We start from the raw sequence: 22,620 nt of genomic DNA on the forward strand, positions 1-22,620 counted from the left end.
CGGGAGAGGCCACAACAGTGAGAGGCCCGCGTACCGCAAAAAAAAACAACCAAACAAACAAACAAAAAACTATTGTTTAGCATTTTTACAGGTATGAAGTAAGAACAGTCACTCTGTTACATCTGACTTGAATATGTGTGTAAATTCTCTGATCTCCACTGAAATAGTTCAGGAACTGATTCCCTGAACAGTAGTGCAACGGTTTTCCTTATTTGATAGCCAATCTTTTGTCATCCATCCAATTAACCGTATTAGGCCATCTCCTTTATGGCAGCCAGTGGAAAACGTACTAAGAGGGACCCACAATATCACGGGCTTTATGTGCCTGCAGCTAGAAATTCGAGAGACTAATCACGTTGTACCGTAGAAACTGAGATTATGTAAATATACCCAATGGTCAATTCAGCTGCAAATTATGAGTTCTGTAGAATATGTGGGATGTTAATCCATGAGTTCCTGACATGTGAAACAACCATGTGAATTACTTTCATGAATACCTTTTCTAGACTGAATTATCCAAATTATCAGAAACGTGTTTACTCCTTGATTTGCCATGAGTAAGTAGAATATAATTCTCTTATTCAGATGAATCCACAAATACTTAGATCCCTGCGTATTCAAAGATTATGGAAAGAAAAACTGTAAAGTGTTTGTGCACCTCATTTGTTCTGAAGAAGTAAAAGTAAATTTGGAGGACAAAAAGTTCGGTAGTTGATGGTTCAAACCATAAATCTCATCCATGTAGAAGAATGGATGTAAAAAGTAAAAAACAGTAAATCATTCAGCTAACGATTAGTAGAAATAGTCTATAATGTTGATCTGTCCTTTTTTTTTTTTTTTTTTTTTTGTGGTACGCGGGCCTCTCACTGTTGTGGCCTCTCCCGTTGCGGAGCACAGGCTCCGGACGCGCAGGCTCAGCGGGCCGCTCTGCGGCACGTGGGATCTTCCCGGACCGGGGCACGAACCCGCGTCCCCTGCATCAGCAGGCAGGCTCCCAACCACTGCGCCACCAGGGAAGCCCATTGGTCTGTCTTATAATTGTAAAGCCGAAGAATTTTTGTTGGGTGAGGACCACAGGCCTTGAGTTGAATATACTCATGGTGTTATTTCTCAGATACACAATGCATACATTGTGTAGGCATCCTCTTGCATGGTTTTTTCTTTTCCTTTATTTTATCGTGTGTGTGTCAAAATCTCGTTACTATCAGACTCAGGAAGATTGTTTTTAGATGTACGTGTCTGAGCTGTAATGTTTGACTTTATTATCACAGTCAACTTAATTTGCATGTGTGTCTAAAAGTAGTAACCTAGAATTAACCTATAAATACCACATAAGAAAACTTGTCTGAAGCTAGCTTATTGTTTTGCAAATACTTTTATTTATTTAACTATGACATACTTCATACCATAACAACTATATTTGTGTTCTAAAATACGCATCGAAATGTGAGAGACGTGTAGAGTTTTTCCCTTTTATTGCCCATTGGTTCAACAGTCCACAGGGAGCGATTAGCTGCCAGTGTGCTCATAGATGACGTCTGCAGGGAGTTCACAGTCCGGCGGGGGGAAACAGAACTGTAATCGCCAAGTCTTGCCAGTTGATCTCCTAGACGTTCATAAAGTCCACGCTTCTCACCTCAGCCCCGCACTCTCTCCCATTCCTTCAGAGCTTCACCAGATCCCGCCTGGGTCACTGCAACATCTAACTGGGTTCCTTGCCTTTATCTTTTAGAATCAGTGTAACAGTGTAAGAGTATCTAGTCTCTGGTGTCATGTTGCTTGAGATGAAATCCTTGCCTTAGTACTGAGGCTGAGCCCTCAGGCCAGTTGTCTGACTCATCTCTGTGCTTCCCTGGCCACACTTGCCGGTTCAGGACGACTTTAATTCTGTTTATGTCAGTACCCCACCTCCCATCTTCCGTCTCTCCACGCTGATATGATAAAGATGAAAATCGCGCACTTGATGCAGCAAGCCCTCTGCCTCTCCAGGCTCTCCCACGTTTCAGCCCCTCTGTCCTCTGGGCCCCTGACCGTGCTGTGCAGTTTCATCTGCCTGGGGCTGCCTCCCTCCCCCCTGCAACCCCTCCCCCCTGAGCCCCAGACACCCCTGTGCTCCTGCACACACACGGTGCATGGTGTCCCCTTGTTTTCCTCGTCAGCATCAATCCTTATTCGGGTACATATTCAAATCACTGCTTATTTAAAAATCTCTTTATATATTGGGCTTGTGAAATCCTTGAGCAAGGGGCCTAGTTATTTTCATTCACTTAGGACAGAAAAGAAAAAAAGCTTGAGAACGACTGCTGTTCATATTGAAAGCAACAACACCAGAGCAAACTCTATACTTCAAGTGCCTTTACGTAGTCAAGGCAAGTGTCTTTGTCCTGTACACAAACATTCTTAACAAGGGTTTTAGTAATTTGTCTCTAGACCTTATCTTAGCAAATTCAGGGTGGTTTTAGTTGTTCTGTGCTTTGGATTTCTGAAAACAAGCATAATTAAAATAAAATAATTAAGAAATGTGAGGGAAGAGTGTGAGGTATTCAGGAAAAATTTTAACAATCTTTAACTTTAAAAAATAAATAAAAACAGCAAGATAATTTTTAAAATCTATAAAATGGGGATAATAATATCTAACTCATAGTATTTCATGAAGATTAAGTGAAATAATATTACAAGTTGCCTAGCCCAGAGCCTGCGATATCATACATCTTTAATAAACATCTATAATTTTTAACCTTTATGCTGATGTCTAGCCAGTTATACTGTATCTTTACTGACATGTTTTAGTAGACTATTGTTTATTATTGATGTATCAATATTCCTCTTTAAAGCCTAGCTTCACCCGGTGCATTGCATGTGAAAAATCATCTGAAGAAGTGAGATAAAGACCTTGAGGTTATTTCACATTTTGTTCTTGTGTTCCTCCTCACACATTTATCTCCTCTTATTACTAACTTTCACTAACTTCTACAAAATGAAACCAGAAGAGATGGCTAGGTTTCTGGTAATTCAGTACAGGAGAGGAATATCAGGATAAAAACCTGCAATAATACATTACATTTTTTATTATTCTGACATTTGTTTGGGTCCTTAAGCAGCAACATTATTCATTTTGAAGAAAATTCATGAAAAAAGGGAACAACTCATTAATACCAAAGTTTTATAACAGTTTATATAATTGAGAGAGCCTCGTTTTCCTGTTTCTCCCAGGGTGATGAAATGAAGAAGCTGGGAATACAGCCTATTCCCATGATGGACAGAGACAAGAAAGACGAAGTCCCACAAGGCCAGGTATGAATTGTGCTCTAAAGTCCAATCGTTTACAGTGGCCGTTAACAGAGGATATGAGTAAAAAGCATATGCAGTCTTATAGGACCTGGAACCACCTGAAATCTCCATTTAGACGGACTTGGAGGATAGTAAGACCACGAATGGGAAATCCTAGTTGGATTTAAAGGATTCACAGCTAGCCTTGTCATCATCACCTCTTCTACGGATGAAACTGCAGTCACTCGCAGGCTTTCTTTTCTTACTTGAAATAGAGGGGATGGATGAATTTGAATTGTTGATATTTTTAACAAGCAGAAAATATTTTGTCATCAAGTGTACAAAGATATTTTTTGGAGAATAACATTATAGATTTTGATTAGGTCCATTTTTCCTAACAAATAATGCATATATTTTAGTACATTTTGAGTTTTGTCTTACCATAAACTGGCACTAATTATTCTCTTTTCAGGTCTTACTACATAATTTATGTTCATTTTTGATGTTTCGAGAGCTCTCCGTGCCTTGTTAGTTTTGCACGTGTGCGTGTGTGGTGTGACATATTCCTTTTATTATGGTCTTTTTAAACTCTCAATCTTCTAACATCATAATAAGGATGTTAGTTATGGACAAATAAATATAATATAAAATTCAGTTTAGAAAACATTTCAGAGAATTCACAAGATGAAGGTTTTGGATAAGTTCTCAAATTTTCCTACTTTATTTATTTAAAGTTAAGTTATTAACTCTTAATACAAAAGTTTAAGCTTGTCCACAGCTCTTGGAGGGCACAGCCCAGCAAGAGGTGGCGTGATTTTCTCGCCATCGTTGCCTCTGGGGAGCAGTTTACTCGTTCGTATCCTTAACCAGTTCTTCTAGCAGGAGGCTCACTTTCCTTCTCTGCTGACTGTGTACTGACATGCCTACCATGCATGTTGCAGGTGGATTTTGCAGTTTAGTTTTATTTTAACATTGTTTGTGGAACTTTCCCGTATAATCACAGTGATTATTCTTTCCTGTCTTGTGCCTGCTTTTCTTGCCACATTGTAAAAGTCCTGTCCCACCCTGAGATTATATAAACATTTGCCTATATTTTCTTCAGTTATTTTTTTATTTCATCACTTTATATTTAATTTGTTAATTCGTTTGGAATTTATCTTGTTATATGGATAAGACAGGGAGCTGATGATGTTAGCTTTTCCTTGTAAATAGTTGAGCAGTAATCCCAATAGGATACATAAGAGAACTGACGATGTCGTCAGGGAATGAACTTTGTTCTCATGTTATTTCATTAAGAGTATATGTTTCTGCCAAAATTCCAGATCCAGTTATAGTATCAGAGAATTTTAAATAAAATACTTCTGTGATCAGCTAGTATTTTACCAAATATATTGCTTCTGACTGGCGATTACTATGAAATTATTCCTTGCCATAAAAATAAAAGACTCTTGGGCTTCCCTGGTGGCGCAGTGGTTGAGAGTCCGCCTGCCGATGCAGGGGACGCGGGTTCGTGCCCCGGTCCGGGAAGATCCCACGTGCCGCGGAGCGGCTGGGCCCGTGAGCCGTGGCCGCTGAGCCTGCGCGTCCGGAGCCTGTGCTCCGCCACGGGAGAGGCCACAGCAGTGAGAGGCTCGCGTACCGCAAATAATAATAATAATAATAATAAAATAAAAGACTCTACTTCCCAATAATTAGTCTCTCTCTCGAGACCTTCTGCTCCATGGTATCTGCTAAATATTGACATAAGAAAGTCTGTGCATGAACTGTAAAGTTAAAAATGGAAATGCATTTATTCTAGCAAGATGACTATGATGATAGACTTTACAACAGGAGAAAGCAGAAAGGAACCAAGTAGATTTGACTCTTCTATATTCCTTGGTGTGTCTCACCGAAATTCAGTTATGAAACTGGTAAGCCATGGTTTGCCGGTCACTTTATCTAAGGAGCCAGTTTTATCTTGTACATGTTGTCAACCATTAGGGCAGTTATTTGTAGCCAGACAGTCTGTGTTCTCTGGTTAATCATCCAGCGGCTCTTTTCCATGTGGCCTTCAAAGGCCAGTCGGGGCCAGCATCACTTATGTGCACAGTGACCCAGAATAATTCCTAATAAAATCTTTAATATATTTTTAAAAGTATCACAGATTAAAAACTTTAAATTTCGACATATTGAGAGAGCTGTTACCTGAGAGGGCTATGATAAAGTCAGTGAGATTTGCCATAGGTCAAAAAAAGGGAGGGAGGAGATGAAGAAAATTTCAGTAAACCAAATGAGGTACCAAAGCTAAGAGTAACAAACAAGACACCCAACAGTGGGTGATTCCTGAATATTAAGTTGGCGAAGAGTCACCCATGTAGAAGAATAGCAGATTTGACTTTGAAATGCTTAACACTTAAAGTACTAAATTTGACCAGAGATAAAAATAGGACCTGAATTATAACTGATCTATAAATAGAATCCCATTGAATATTGTACTTGGGTTTTAGAGTAACGTCTTTTTATGTTTTAAATTTTTATGTTTTATTTTGTGAATGTATTTTAATGAATTTTTAACTGTAATCTGCAGTAGTGTTCCTTGAGCCAAAGATTACTTAGCAAAACCAGAACATTTAGTTTTTTAGGTAGGCTTGAGAAGTAGAAAATTCACTTGAGGAATATAGTACTACTAGAATTGCTAATGTACAGTTGTGTTTCTTGTCCGTGGCTTTTGCGCCGAGGCAGCTTGGATTCTACAATGCCGTGGCCATTCCCTGCTACACGACTCTCACCCAGATCTTCCCGCCTACAGAGCCTCTCCTGAAAGCCTGCAGGTATGCACAGTAATTCAACCTGTGATGCTATTTTTGAAAAGATCAGCTCGGTGGTTTGTGACCACCTAGAGGGGTGGGATAGGGAGGGTGGAAGGGAGGGAGACAGCAAGAGGGAAGAGATGTGGGAACATATGTATATGTATAACTGATTCACTTTGTTGTAAAGCAGAAACTAACACACCATTGTAAAGCAATTATACTCCAATAAAGATGTTAAAAAAAAAAAAAAGAAACAATAGTGCAGCCTTGGGGCAGGGTCCTGGTTCCCCCTCAAGGGATACACATAACAATAAAAAAAAAAAAAGAATGTATAGGATTTTATCTCCAAGTATATATGTGTCTTCACTACAGTTTACAATAAATGGGCTGTGTGTTTGCCTATGTAACAAGTATACATCAAGAGTATTTATTCATAAAGTTTTGAAGTTTTGTATGTTTGTTCCTTTTTATGACTCAGAGGTCCCTGCCCAATGCTGTTTTTAAGAAGACAATAATGTCTTTTCTGGGCTGCTGGTTTGGAAAGGGACTCAGTTTAAATCACACAGTTCATCGTTTGAATGGAAGAGATGGAATCTTGAATGGCATCTTCTTTTAAGTTTCATTTTCTTCCCAAAAGAAACGCAAGCCATCAACAGTTGATCTGTTCTAGTTCAGGTTTCTCTGTGTCCTCTCATCATCTTTTTGGAGGGCGAAACTCAGCTAAGAACGTTGGAGACTTTTAAAGATTTTCATCTTACTTTGAAAGGAAATTCCTTTGGGGAAGGCGAACGGTGATGAGTAACAGCTGTGTGAGTTGAGTCTCTGCGGGGGAATTGGTTTCCACACGATTTTTCTAACCACTCAGCCAGAACCACACGGAGGGGCTGGAGTGGATGCACCGTTGAGGGGAGGAGAACAGACATGTGACGAGATATTTGTAAACAAAATCCGAGGATTTAGCGTGCTCCCATTCTCTGCCGGGGAAACTTATCTGATGAACTCATTCTTTAAGGAAAACAAACTAACCAGCAAGAAGATTTTTAAAAGATCCTGCTTTTTCCTATTTAAGTGATTCTCTTTCTTCTCTGCTTCTGTGGAGATGAACAGAACATCCCAGTGTATTTTGTTGCACCATCACTGACCTTGATCGGTAGCTAGTTTCTGAAAATACTATCTTATTCCCTAAGGGCTCAGCCATGTGGACAGTTTGGAGTGTGAGTGAGGGACTCGGGTTGGAAAAATGAATGTCCCGCCAGAGCGGAAAGAGACTATCAATTGAAATCCAAGTAGCATGTTGTAAAAAAAAAAAAAAAAAAAAAAATAGATGCAGGCATTACTTAGAAGTTCTTTTTGTCCAAAAATTCTCTGTATTTGCGCTAACTATTTAGAACCAGCAGTATGAACGCTTGCTATTAGTATCAGGCTCTGGGATTGTTATTCAGCTGTCTCGGCAGTCTTGATGCCTTCTTGCTACCGTGGACTTGGCTAAACCACATAATCCCTTAAAGGCCATTTCAATATGATTAAAACTTGAAAAATTCATCATGTATCATTGTATCCAAGGCAACACAACAAAGTTAGTGGGTGCTTTTTTTCCAATATATCAAAAAAAATCTCTTCAGGTTCTGGGAAAATGATACCTGATGACATAGGACAAAAGCTAAAGTGTTACATTTTTCAGCTTATAGTTTAGGGGTTTCTTTTGTCCGAAGGTATCTTAGCCGGTCTGCTTTGCATGAATTTTGTGTTTGCTACTGCTAAGGTCCCCTTCTGCTTTTGACTTTGCGTGTGAGAAGGCAAGGTGCGAGGTGGGGAGTGTTGATGAGGTCTCTGCGAGGTCAGCCGGGCCGGCAGGGCGGCGGTCAGGCAGCAGCAGTTCTCACGCCATCGGAGGAGAGGAAGCCGCTGCGACCCCTGAGCTGCAGACACTGAGAGGGGCAGACTGGGAGGTGGGCGAGTGCGGCCGTGTTTGAGACCAGAGGCCACTGGGGCACACATACAGCCTCGTAACGAGGACATTTCAAAGGTTTGTAGCAGGTGTAACTTACGGTGCCTTTCTAATACATGGCACGGTGTTCAAAATAAGGCTTCTCCCCGGTCTCGAGCGTGGGGTGAAGGGGATGGAGCGGCCCCGCGGGGACACACGCTTCCCCCCACGGGGTGGGAAGGCCTGGCCGGAGGTGTCGTTGGTGGATGGACTTGCGGCTCCGGCCCCCCTTCCTCCCTTTCCTCCTATCCCGCGTGTCCTCGGTGGTCACCCGTTGGCCCAGTCCCCTTTCCAGTGAATCCCAACTAAGAAACGAGCTGGTGGGACGGGGCTTTGGTGGTTGAGGCTCCTCTGAGCAGACTGAGCTGTGGTGCCGAGTCGGGGGACAGGCTGGGAGCCGGCAAGCCGGTTATAATCAAGGTCACCGGAGTCAAAACGACACCCCAAAGCCATCAGGCTGAGTTGTGCCACAGGATGGTTCGGATGATTGTTAGGACAGAGTCCAGAAATGCTTTCTGAAACAGCCCCTGTCGCTGCATCTCTTATTCCAGGAATAACCTGAGCCAGTGGGAGAAGGTGATTCGAGGGGAGGAGAGTGCCGTGTGGATCTCGAACCCGCCGGCGGCCCAGGGGACCTCGGAGAAGCTGCCCGTGAAGATCGATGACTGATGGCCGCCCCCGAGCCCTCCCGCCTGAAGATGTTCATCTTGCTTCTTTGACTTTTCTTCCTTTTATTTTTGTGGGGGGAACCTACACCTGGTAACGGGATGCAGACCTCTTCAAGAAGGTACCGTTAAGTAAACACATCCAGCAGACGGCTCCCCGCCAGCCTCCTCTGTACTGCGTCACAGACGGTGATCAGCCAGGACCAGAAATCCGCAGCCCCAGTGACTCCTTGTGAACTGGCCTTTTCTGATGGGCTAATAGAGCTGAGGCCTTAATGGACATGGACAATTATTCGGAAGGGGGTACTTTTCCACTGTATCTTTCCAGTGAGGGTTAAAACGGTACTATTAGGATATTGTACTTTGGCTTTAACACCAGTGTTGCTTTGATGTTGTTGGTTATAAATAGGAACTTTTACATGTTACTCTTGTGGATGTTCATGTGTGACCTACTTGTAATTAGCGTGAATCATAGCAGACAGCCTCAGACCCGTGGCATCGAGGTTACAGAGTGAGAAGCGCCTTCCTGCAATCAGTGATGGAAAATCGATTCTTCTTCAGAGCCTCATGGATTAAAAGTTAGGTGGACTTAAAGCGTATTCTTCAAGCTTATACTAAAGGGCTGAGATGAGTAAATCTAACACTAAAGGAAGCAGATTTTCTATCCTCTTGAAAAGAGATGCAGGTATACACCATAATAAATCTCAGAAATCCAAGTATCAATCCAAAAAATGTCAGACTATTTTTTCTTTATTTTTTTCTTTGTCGTAGTCTTGGCAAATTTCCTAAACCCTTTACATGAAGAACAAAATAAAAGCAAGGCATACAATTTTTTTTCAACGAACAAGTCTTACGGATGTAAAATGTGAATTTTTAACAATGGTTCTTTTATGGGTTCACTTGATGTCATTGCAAAATCTTAAAACTCACATTCAAAGTGAAAGGTTTGTTCTACAAATTATTTAATTGCAAGACCGTGCATTTCTCCGGAAGTCAGTTAAACCATAACGTTTAAGCCTCCTGGAGCCTTCGTTGCAAGCCGCTCATTCACCTCCTGTTTGCCCTCCCCCGTGCTTGTGCTCTCGATGGTCTTTCTTTCGTAAGCTCTCTGCCCTCGGCAGCTGCGTCGGGCCCCATCTCTGTTCTCTTTGCTCTGCTCAGGATCAAAAATCTACAGAGACCCCTGCGTCTGCAGAGTCTCTCCTGTATCAGTTTTGGTAGGCTCGTAGTACTCTACAGTGTAAATGTTTTGAAACGATATACAGAAGTAATAGTCTGGACCCCCTCCTACAAGGATTATAAACCAGTCACTTCTGCGGCATATTAATGCTTCAGAGATTTTTAGCGCAATGACATGGTAACCTCCGAAGCTGTGCTAGTCCTGACCTGAAGGAATTAGAGTCTCGGAAGCGCTAGGCTGATCCATAACAAATGGCTTATCCACGATTCTCGAAGCAGGAAACTGGAACATTACTTTCAGTAAAATGAATTTTTAAAAATATTCTCCTACATATCCAATACTATACACATTGTTGTTCATATGAGCTTGGTTTTTGCAAAAATGATGAAATCAGGTGTTTCTATGATATGGTTTATTTGTGTTGCAGCAGAATTAGCTATACATAAACATAGTTCTTATTTTAAAATTAACATTGTGTGTTCAGTTTCCTTATGGGCTTCTGAAAGTTGCCATCTTCCTTACATGGAGCTCCATTTGCTATTATAATTACACAATATGAAGTAAAAGGAGATAACAAGAGAGAATACCACTGTGGCTAGTTACACACACACACACACACACACGGATGTATGTAGCTGTGCACACATAGACATTCATGTAGGTACACACATGTATGTAGATACACACACATATATGTGTGAGAGAGAGAAAGGGAGAGAGATGCAAACACATCTTTGAAAAGTAAAAATCAGCCCCATTCTTCAAAAAGTGATTTTTCATGTTGGAAAATGTTTATGGTTTGATATAGAGCTGACTAGAAAGAGTCCTTTCTCATGTTAATGTATTCACAGAACTGAATTCTAAGAAGTTGCATACATCCAAACTTTCTACAGCCAGATGTATGAAACTGGACCCATGAGATTCAACTTTAATCACCAAAGTTACTTAGGGGGAAGGAAATATCATTGAAGACTATTGTTTAATTAAAAGGATTTTTAAAAAGTGCATGAATTCTGCTTCTTGAAATAGACAACAGTCATGGGGGCGGGAATGCTACGGCTATTTTTGCATTTTTAAGGTTGCTGTTCTGACATGATTATTAGAGAAAAGTGTCTTATTTTGGCATACCCAGGTGTATTGCATTACGTGACCTGTACTTTGAACAGTAGTTTCCCAAAGAAACATGTATGGAGTTATCGGTTGGTTGATTTCTTGTGAAATAGTCATAATAGAAGCAAAGTTTGAACAAAGGACTGTATGCTAATGTAAACTGTTTCTATTACTTTTACCATGTGTAAGATTGACTTAGGAATCATAGATTTACCTAAAATGAAAGGGCCTCAGATGCAGTCATATTTAGTTAACAATCTGTTTTGGAAAACACACAGTTAGGAGTATTTTGTATCTCGGCAGGTTTATTTAGCAGACAACGCTTTTGAGTTCTGTTTCGTCTTTTCCCCAGATTTTTTCTTTAAAGGGCAGATGGTTTTTATCGCCAAAAGTTTTGATGAGTTTCTCATTAAAGTGGTATTTTATATTGGGCCAACGTTTCCCTGTTCAGTATAAATTTGGTAACCAGCTGTGAGTATATGTAGAATATTTGATTTGCAAAATTTTTTATTGGTTGTGCTGATTTATAATAGATACAGTTTTATCATCAAATGCAATTATTCCTTTCAGAGATAGTGAATATATTTTTTAACTAGAAACTTTCTTGGAAATGCATGCTAACAACGTGAACTATTGAACTTGGGCAGCGGAATAAAATTCTAAAAAATGCAAGTATCTGATTAATTACTAGTGGTGATTTAATTAAATAGAAAATCTGAAATGCAATTAATGTGGAAGGAATTCTCAAAAATGACCCTTTTACTAGGGCAGGAATTGTGATCCATTTCCCAGCTTTAGTTATTTCTAAGAAGCACGTGAGAAACCAATGTTGGAAGAGAGACCAGGTTTTGAATTAGTCACACACCGGTATCCTCCATCCTGACTCTTCCCTCAATGGAAAAGCATCTGTGCAGACAGTCACGGTGCTGCTTGGGGTGACCTGTTCTCACAGCAGCAAAAACAGAGCCAATTCAGAACTAGATTTGTTCAGTGTAGGTTTCCTCTTTTTAGCATGCTTTTCAGATATTATGCATTCTTTTTCTTTTATGCAATCAACCTCAGTGAATTTTGCTTTCTTGGTATATTCAAGCACAGTAGCTATGTGTGTACGTGAGACACATAGATGCATAAACCCTTAGCTTCCTGGATTGTTAACAGATTTAGTTTTGAGTATTATGTTGCTGGTCTTTTAACCCAGAGTAAGGTTTGAGTTTTAATAGGACTAAGTGATTCACCATGCCTTGGCCTGTGCTTTAATTTTAAATTCTGTAATTTTACTTCTTCATTCATATATTCATTGTTTTGCTTTCTTGCTTAACTATAATTAAAAACATTTCAAGGGACACATCCATGGTTAATTTTATCAAGTGGAGTGAGTTAGGATCACTCTCTCCTTATCAGATTTCTATCCCTTATTTTATTTCATTCACAGTCACCCTTGGGACCATAGCCGATGAATTGTTCAGATTCAGGCTTTTTCACAGGAACTTCCAAGAACTGTGACACTGATTATGATGTGATTTTGTTGGGTTTTTCAGGTACATATGCATGATTTAGCTTTTGAAAATCACTTCTATCTTTGTATATTTCAAATGCATTTGCTTTCTACACTTTGCTGATTTTATTCAGGATTTAATTCCTTAAAAACATATTCATTTAGTCACCTTAGTGTATCCCTTCTATTGCAAGTATTAATCTGATTTTAAAATCACTGTAAAATGTAAATTAGCCGAGTATGCTGTCAGTGATGGTTTCCCCAGGCTTGCCTGTAGAGCATGGCTAGTATATTTTTACCTTTGCATTAAGTATTTATCCTGATACACATTTTGCCAATTTCTTTAAACACTTAAGTTTAAATTAGTGATACCCAATGCAGTGCTTACACTTTTCGTTTTTCGTCTTTTTTTTTTTTTACTGGATATTTTGGTTGTCTGAAGCACTACATACATTTATCTGATGATAAGAATAGAAAAAAAGGAAGAAAACAGTTTTGATGCTGTTCTGGTTCTAAATTGAAAAGATGGGACAAAGTGAAAGACAAGAAACACGTTTGAAATCCAAAGAAGCATTACGACCTTCACCCGAACTCTAAGCTTTTCCCTTCTCTGACTGACAGTGGAAGGTCCTGCAGAGCTGACCGCCCTGAGAGGGTGCAGACCTGCGTGCACCTCTGCTGGCCACGGGTTAGCGTTACCCCAGGAGCCAGGCCGAAACTTCCAGCCAGATCACACTTGCCCATTAGGGTAGTCGGTTTCCACACATCATGTTTCAGCTAATATTTTTGAGGAACCGTACATTCACTGAAGCTTAAGTGGAAAGGTTCCATTCCTATTGCAGGATAAGTTTTAAAAGTGTGTTAACCAGTACCCTATAGCCCGCCTAAAATATCATCCTATCCTGGACATTGCAGCTTTTGTTTTTCTTTAGTTCCCAGTCTTGTGCCGTATCTCAAATATACTGTGTAAACGACATATGGGAACGCTCTTTTCCATATGACCTGTTGTATGGTGTATGCCCTTGGTATTCACTTAGTGTGCACACTGAGAGTAGATGTAGCTGAAGAAGGTGTTTCCATACCACGCCCCCCACCTCTTCACCAGAACCCACCCAGTGACCCACTGGAAAAAGTGCGCGTGCCCAGAACACTGTGAAACAGTTACCCAAATTTGTAGAAATGCAGCATCTTCACTCTTTCTGAAAAGAAGAGGTGACCTTTTTTTTTTTTTTTTCACAAGTCCTTATGAACAAAGGAGATCCTCTATCCCTGCCTAGCCAAGGCAACTGCGAGTTTGCTGGTGATAATCTCCTTGCTGACCAGAAGCTGCTGGAGTGGCATACAGGTTACAAGCTGTCAAAAATACAAGGCTCATAATAAGCTGATTTGTAGAGTCGATGGATCCATATCCAAAGTTTTAATGGGCTCACTTTTGAAAGGAGAAGGAATTTTGAGTTAACGACATCCAACTTCATTACAGTTAATAAGTTATAAATTAAAAAATATTTTATATGTACGACATATAAAAACTTTGTAAAATGCACAAGTGCAATAATTTAAAGAGGTCTTAACTTTGCATTTATAAATTATAAATAATGTACATGTGTGTAATTTTTTCATGTATTCATTTGCAGTCTTTGTATTTAAAAGAAACCTTTACTGTCATGTTTGTATAATATAACAATAGTCACTGATTGTAACCTAGGCAAGTTGTAAATAAATTCATAATCCAAACAGCCGGTATAGATGCATATATGGGTGTTACTTTGCCAAATCTTTGTTTTACTCACATGCTTAGAGCAGCAAGAAACCTTTGTTGATATGTAATTATACATTTAAAGTATATATATATATGTATGATACATGAAATATATGTAGAGATGTTCATAATTTTAATGGCTATCCTTCGGTGTGAATAATTGAATACAAGAGTTTTTAAAATATCACCTTTCACGTTTATCATTTGTTCTCACGTGCGGGGAAGGTAAGAGATATTTGCAGCTTCCTAAAAGTTCATGTGCAAACCCTCCAGGCCTTGTCTGCACAGGAGAGACCAAGTTCACATTGGAGCAACGTGGTTTGTTTGCTTCGGCCATTTTCTAGCAGAAAGGATAAGACAACAGAAAACGTTAAATTTTACACGATGATTTGTATTAACTCCACTGTGTAATTTTAAAAGTGAAAAGACTCTTTGGGAAAAGTGTGGTCTTTTAGAAAGACTGCTTCATGTTACAAAACTCATGAGCCCCAGTGCCAAGGCTGGTTCCTGAAAGAGCTTCCCCACCGGCAGGGCTTCCAGGACCAGTCCAAGCCCACATGGCTTACGAGTGGGAGGACTCCACGGGGCGGGCGTGTTTACACTAAGTGCTGAGATTCTCTCTGCTAGGAAAAAAGATGTTCTCAGCTAAACTCGCATAATCTTTAAAGCGTGATCAGTATCCTCATGGCTTCATCTTTAAAACTCCGCTTAAAGTAATGGTGTTTATTTGGCTCTCTCTGCTTGCCATCAGGTGGGCAGGGAAATGATAAATGTTTAAGACCAGAAAGTTAAAGCTGAATCGCATCCCAAGACCCTCTCTAACCAAAAACATACCAGAGCTACATTTGGGAGTGAATGAAATAAATGTTTCCTGGAATAAAGACTTGTTGCGTTGTTAAACATGGGTGTCCACGGCCTTGTTAATTAGACGAACGTAGAAAGACCTTAAAGTGGAATTCTGCACACCAAACTCTTACTAATGGACTGCTCTCTCAGTGCACAGCACTGTGCATGTTGTAGACAGGATTTTTGTTAAATATTCATTTCCTGTGAAACTGTATCAAATGTTTACTGTGTTAAAAATAAATTTCATGAGCTAATATCTCCAGAAACTTACTTGGTAATTGAGCTTGCAGACTGCTTCTCTGTAAAGCTGATCTGAATTTGAATTCTTATCTTTATTACACAGGTTTGACTTTTCCATCAGACTTAGCATAACCAAGAGCTATTTCCACACCAAAGGAACCCTAAAAACACAACACTATTAAGCAAACGTTTATTCAGCAAGTGTGTCCGGCGCCTGATGTTCCGGGAAGTGCAGGGAGGGGCCGCTGGGAGTCAAGGGCAGGACACAAGTCTTCCTTCCCCCGAGGCCTTCTGTCACCTTGCTGTGACTTGCTGTGCCCTTGTCCCCTCCTGTGATGACTGTTTTCAGAGGCCCAGCTCTGGGAGAGACGAAAGGGAAACTACATATTTTTTGACCTGAGAATCTCACGTATTTAACCAGACAGTTTTTTAAATCTTCCAAATAATACACAAATGATGCGGTTCGCAAGAGGACCCTCCGCAAGCTGTTCCTGCGTCCTTCTCCTCCCTCCCCACAGCCCTCTCCCAGCATCACGTAAAAGGGAGCCGGGTGAGATATTTCCTCGATTGATGTTGAGGGGACAAAGGAAAGTGACTAGAAAATAAAACCAGGCATTTATCTGAAACACCAACTTCCAAATGTTTATTTGGTAAAGGTATACGTTTCGATAATGTCGGCCTTGTTGATGTCCGTGTCATTAATTAGGTAGAATTCTTGCTCAGAATGATATTCTTAGAACACGGTAAATGCCCAGTCATCCACAAAAAAGTCAAACATTTTAACACACAGAATGACTAAGATACATTATTATATTAATATATGTTAAGAAAATAACATTTACCTGCTTAACTTGGCAGTAACTAAAAGAGGCCATGCATCAAAACACCTGTTTCCTAAGCCTTCCTGGTAACTGAATTCTGTCCGTGTGAAACTGTGACTGTCAGAGTTTGGACTTGAGGGTCACTGGTTTGACCTTCCACCAGCAACTCGAGGTCACTTACTCGCCACCTCTGGTAGATGGTCCTCCAAGTGGACACCGCTCCGGGGTGGAGGACACGTTCCCATAACGCAAACCAGACCATTGCCTGACAGCTCTGGCTGCCAGAGAGCTTTTGCTGAAGTTGTCCTGAAATCCGTAGCTTTATGATTTTTCTTCTGAGACGCTGGTTCTGTACTTGCAGCCACGCAGATACCTCCACTTCCTCTTTTATCGGACCACCTTTCAATTAATTACCTATCTGGGAGCCATCTGGCCTCCTTGTGCTTAACCTGGTCTCATTTAAAACAGTATAACTTGGCTCAGGAGCCTGTGCAATTCTCGACATCCTCCCTGTAGAAATTTGCCAGGGGCCTTCTGCTGGGCCTGTACTTACTAGAGAACCACCTGTCGGGGTTCCTCAGCTGGCACTCTGGGTGCGTCTCCTACACCTCCCGTCTCTGTGGCTCTCTCACACCGAGGCGCACCTGTTCTTGGCTCTTCCCACGTGTCCTTTCACGAACACGCCCCGTAACGGTCTCTCTCGTGGAATAACCTCCCTCCGGCTTCCGCCGAGCGCATCCTTAGAGGCACGTGTTCCCTCGTCTGCTCGAGAGCCTCTGTCCCTCCCGCTCAGTGATCTTCTCCCTCCTGACTGTGCGCGCTCGGGACAGGCATGCACCCCACGCCCAGACGGAGATAACAGAGGTTAACGTATACTGAGCACTTACTATGTGCCCGGCCCTCTAGCTACTACTTGTATCAACTCGGTATTCGACAATTCTATAAATTATGCATGCTCGTGCCCCCATTTAAAGGCGAGGACGATGAAACCCAAGGAAGTTAAATAGCTGGTGAAAGAGAAAGCAGGCTGGCCTCGTCCAGGTCCAGGGACCCACACGCAAGCGCCCTGCCGTCCTGGGTGAGCCTGGCTTCACTGCCTGCAGGTAAAGGGCGCCTCTTGACTAATGCAGACACGTGGAACCCTGGAGGCGCCAGTGAAGACCGGCCCCAGAGCTCTTGGCGCTTCATCAGCAAGCCTCCCCGCCTGCCCTCCCTCGGTGAGGACCTGAACCGGGACGCAAAGGGGAGAAACCGCACTCAGCTGCTGAGTTGCAGAATCACGTGGGGAAACTCACATGAGGTCTGAAGAGAAACGCTTCCATGGGTGCTTATAAGCTGACCATCCGGCTGAAAAGAGTTGTCTCCAGACCGTTCTGTCCCGGTACTGAGGGTCGCATGGCCCCGGGGAGGACGGACTGCGGAGAAGAAAGCTGTCGAGGTGTCAGCGTGCCGTCTCCACCAGGTGAGAACCGTGGGGGGGGATTCACCCCGGACCTGTTCTGTGGAACCTGGTCAACAGGATCCTGACGTCCATTTTTCTCCTAGAGCTCGGAGAGTGGGTGCAGGTCACAGCTGAAGCCTCAGTTCAGCCTGCGGGGCGAGGAGGTCAGAGCGCGGGCTGCCTGGGCCGCCGGGTGAACGCAGCCCACGCCCTGCTCTGGGGGTCACGGCCCCGCTCTGGGGGGAGGGTCACGGCCCCGCTCTGGGGGTCACGGCCCCGCTCTGGGGAGAGGGTCACGGCCCCGCTCTGGGGGGAGGGTCACGGCCCCGCTCTGGCGGGAGGGTCACGGCCCCGCTCTGGGGGTCACGGCCCCGCTCTGGGGAGAGGGTCACGGCCCCGCTCTGGGGGGAGGGTCACGGCCCCGCTCTGGGGGGAGGGTCACGGCCCCGCTCTGGGGGGAGGGTCACGGCCCCGCTCTGGGGGGAGGGTCACGGCCCCGCTCTGGGGGGAGGGTCACGGCCCCGCTCTGGGGGGAGGGTCACGGCCCCGCTCTGGGGGGAGGGTCACGGCCCCGCTCTGGGGGGAGGGTCACGGCCCCGCTCTGGGGGTCACGGCCCCGCTCTGGGGAGAGGGTCACGGCCCCGCTCTGGGGGGAGGGTCACGGCCCCGCTCTGGGGGGAGGGTCACGGCCCCGCTCTGGGGGGAGGGTCACGGCCCCGCTCTGGGGGGAGGGTCACGGCCCCGCTCTGGGGGGAGGGTCACGGCCCCGCTCTGGGGGGAGGGTCACGGCCCCGCTCTGGGGGGAGGGTCACGGCCCCGCTCTGGGGGGAGGGTCACGGCCCCGCTCTGGGGGGAGGGTCACGGCCCCGCTCTGGGGGGAGGGTCACGGCCCCGCTCTGGGGGGAGGGTCACGGCCCCGCTCTGGGGGGAGGGTCACGGCCCCGCTCTGGGGGGAGGGTCACGGCCCCGCTCTGGGGGGAGGGTCACGGCCCCGCTCTGGGGGGAGGGTCACGGCCCCGCTCTGGCGGGAGGGTCATGGCCCCGCTCTGGGGGTCACGGCCCCGCTCTGGGGGGGGGGTCACGGCCCCGCTCTGGGGGTTACGGCCCCGCTCTGGGGAGAGGGTCACGGCCCCGCTCTGGCGGGAGGGTCACGGCCCCGCTCTGGGGGGGGGGTCACGGCCCCGCTCTGGGGGTTACGGCCCCGCTCTGGGGAGAGGGTCACGGCCCCGCTCTGGCGGGAGGGTCATGGCCCCAATCTGGGGGTCACGGCCCCGCTCTGGGGGGGGGGTCACGGCCCCGCTCTGGGGGTTACGGCCCCGCTCTGGGGAGAGGGTCACGGCCCCGCTCTGGCGGGAGGGTCATGGCCCCAATCTGGGGGTCACGGCCCCGCTCTGGGGGGGGGGTCACGGCCCCGCTCTGGGGGTTACGGCCCCGCTCTGGGGAGAGGGTCACGGCCCCGCTCTGGCGGGAGGGTCATGGCCCCAATCTGGGGGTCACGGCCCCGCTCTGGGGGGGGGGTCACGGCCCCGCTCTGGGGGTTACGGCCCCGCTCTGGGGAGAGGGTCACGGCCCCGCTCTGGCGGGAGGGTCACGGCCCCGCTCTGGGGAGAGGGTCACGGCCCCGCTCTGGCGGGAGGGTCATGGCCCCAATCTGGGGGTCACGGCCCCGCTCTGGGGGGGGGGTCACGGCCCCGCTCTGGGGGTTACGGCCCCGCTCTGGGGAGAGGGTCACGGCCCCGCTCTGGCGGGAGGGTCATGGCCCCAATCTGGGGGTCACGGCCCCGCTCTGGGGGGGGGGTCACGGCCCCGCTCTGGGGGTTACGGCCCCGCTCTGGGGAGAGGGTCACGGCCCCGCTCTGGCGGGAGGGTCATGGCCCCAATCTGGGGGTCACGGCCCCGCTCTGGGGGGGGGGTCACGGCCCCGCTCTGGGGGTTACGGCCCCGCTCTGGGGAGAGGGTCACGGCCCCGCTCTGGCGGGAGGGTCACGGCCCCGCTCTGGGGAGAGGGTCACGGCCCCGCTCTGGCGGGAGGGTCATGGCCCCAATCTGGGGGTCACGGCCCCGCTCTGGGGGGGGGGTCACGGCCCCGCTCTGGGGGTTACGGCCCCGCTCTGGGGAGAGGGTCACGGCCCCGCTCTGGCGGGAGGGTCATGGCCCCAATCTGGGGGTCACGGCCCCGCTCTGGGGGGGGGGTCACGGCCCCGCTCTGGGGGTTACGGCCCCGCTCTGGGGAGAGGGTCACGGCCCCGCTCTGGCGGGAGGGTCATGGCCCCAATCTGGGGGTCACGGCCCCGCTCTGGGGGGGGGGTCACGGCCCCGCTCTGGGGGTTACGGCCCCGCTCTGGGGAGAGGGTCACGGCCCCGCTCTGGCGGGAGGGTCACGGCCCCGCCCTGGGGGGAGGGTCACGGCCCCGCTCTGGGGGGAGGGTCACGGCCCCGCTCTGGGGGTCACGGCCCCGCTCTGGGGAGAGGGTCACGGCCCCGCTCTGGGGGGAGGGTCACGGCCCCGCTCTGGGGGGAGGGTCACGGCCCCGCTCTGGGGGGAGGGTCACGGCTCCGCTCTGGGGGTCACGGCCCCGCTCTGAGGGTCACAGCCCCGCTCTGCGGGGAGGGTCACAGCCCTGCTCTGGGGGGGGTCACGGCCCCACTTTGGGGGTCACAGCCCCGCGGACCTCCTGCCTGTGACGGCAGCACGTGCTGAGTGGTTAGGGGGTAAAGGGGAGGGACACTGCCTCCGAGAAACCAGCCAGAGGAGCACAGACTGGCTCAGGGGACATCACTGAGGACAGATGGGCAAGGACCAGGGAGGACAGAGCAGCCGTAGCTCCCCCCTCGCCCCCCAGCCAGGCAACAACCCAGCACAGCCCGCTCCTGAGCCCGCATGACAGCACCCACCCCGTTACCCCGGTCCCCCTGCAGCCACACCCAGAATTCAGGTGGAATGGAGCAGGGGGACAGGCTTTTAATTTGACTGATTTAAAACCTAAGGGACTTCAGGACACGGTAAGTTTAGTACAACCGACCCGATCATGCCTGAATTCAGTTTCCACACTGGACAAATTAGGAAATCAAGGCAAGTTAAATACAGTTCTAGAACAATAGTTACTTTTTTTTTCACTGAATTCAGGGCCAGTGAAATGTGTCTTTGCTATATTGACATAGCTTATTCTGGCTTTCAAATTCTTCGTTCCAATAGTTTAGAGATTTATTTAACTTCTACTTTGCCAGCATCGGCCTGAGAGTGACATGGAATTTACTGGAGTGAACATGTGCGTCTGTGCATCACAGTCTTGACAAATCGTAATGCGGTGCTGTCACCAAGGCGGAGTTTCCTCACTAAGGAAGTGTTCAAATTCCCTTTGTAAAAGTTGCTTCTCTTTCAGAATAAAAGTGCTACTTTTATTCAATATCCTGTTAACATTCTCGGTCCAACTGAGTCAATCCAGGAGTATGAGTCAGGGTTCCCCAGAGAAGCAGAGCCAATGGGCTCTACACCTACACGTGTCTGTACGTACGTACGAATGTCTGTATATATCCCGCTGGCTCTGTTTCTGTGTAGGACCCTAACACACACACACACACACACACACACACACACACACACACACACGGGCATTTATTACGAGGGATTGGCTCACGCAATTACGGAGGCTGACAAGCCCCAGCATCTGCCGCCTGCAAGCTGGGGACCCAGGGGAGCTGGTGGCTTAGCTTCTAAATTCTAGTCTGAGTCCTACGACCTCAGAGCCAGGAGCAGCGATGGTGTCAGTCTCATTCCAAGGGCAGGAGAAGACCAGCGTCCGGGCTCAGGGTCAGGCAGAAACCCCACCACCCCGCCTTCTGCCTATTCCGGCCCCCAGCAGCTTGGATGGGGCCACCCCCACTAGGGAAGGCGATCCGCTTGGTGCTATACTGATTCCAATGCTCGCCTGATCCAGCGACAGCCTCCCAGATGCGCCGAGACTTCTGTTCAGCCAAATATCTGGTCCCCGCAGCTCAGGCACTGACACGTAACATGGACCCTCACAGCAAGACGGTGCTTTCTTCTATCAGAGCGCTTACTGTTATTTGTAAATAGTTCTCCAGCTCACGAAGTCCTCCTTGGATCTCTGCTCTTTACGTGTGTGCTGCCCTTTGTTTTGGCCCTTTTGCATCCTTCCAATATGCTCTGCAGAATCCAGCTACCCAGCGACCCTGCTCCGGAGGCTTTGGCCCGTGGTGCTGCCCCTCGGGCGCTCGAGCAGCTTTGCTGTCATTTCCCCGGCTGTGGTGAATTCTGACCGCGAGTCTGGCTCTGTTCCAGGCACTGGGCATCCAGCCATGAATGGAAACAAGAGAAACCCTGCTTTCAAGGAGTGTACATGCACGTGTGGAAAGACGGATGAGGAGCGAGCAAGCCCGACAGAACATAACGTGTCAAATGGGCAGAGCCGTGATGAAGAAGGCAGGGCAGGAGGTGAGTGACAGCGGTGGATGTCTCTAATGAGGTGGCATTTTAGCAGATTCCTGATCAAGTGACCTTGGGGTAGGTAACAGCTGCTTAGATATGACACAAAAACTATCAGCGATAAAGCAAATAGATCAATCAGACGTCACTAACATTAAAAATATTTGTGCTTCAAAGGACAAAAAGTGAAAAGACAACCCCCTAAAATGGAAGAGAATATTTGCAAATCATAGATGTGATAAGGGACTTGTGTCCAAAATATATAAAAAACTCTTTCAACAATAAAACAACAATCCAATTTCAAAATAGACAAAGGCTTTGAATAGACGTTTCTCCAAAGAAGATATACAAATGGCCGATAAGCACAGGCAAAGTTGTTCTACATCATTCGTTATTCGGGAAATACAAACCAAAAGCACAATAGCATACCATGTCACTGCTACTGCAATGGCTAAAACAAAAAAGACAGAAAATAACAAGTTTCTGGCAAAGATGTAGAGAAACTACAGCTATCACACATTGCTTGTGGGATTGTAAGATGGTGTGGCCACTTCAGAAAACAGTTTGGCC

General features: G+C 46.3%; 1 protein-coding gene across 1 annotated transcript in view; it reads left to right on the forward strand.

The window, feature by feature from the left end:
* Positions 1-8,904, forward strand: part of PDE10A (phosphodiesterase 10A) — a 296,650-nt gene extending 287,746 nt beyond the window's left edge. The window contains 3 exon segments of the mRNA XM_055087406.1: positions 3,214-3,294; positions 5,992-6,080; positions 8,598-8,904. Of these exon segments, the coding sequence (XP_054943381.1) occupies positions 3,214-3,294; positions 5,992-6,080; positions 8,598-8,715 (288 nt within the window). The 3' untranslated portion in view covers positions 8,716-8,904.
* The last annotated feature ends 13,716 nt before the right edge of the window (positions 8,905-22,620 follow it).

The sequence above is a fragment of the Physeter macrocephalus genome, chromosome 10, assembly GCF_002837175.3.
Source record: "Physeter macrocephalus isolate SW-GA chromosome 10, ASM283717v5, whole genome shotgun sequence".
In the NCBI taxonomy this organism is placed as follows: Eukaryota; Metazoa; Chordata; class Mammalia; order Artiodactyla; family Physeteridae; genus Physeter; species Physeter macrocephalus.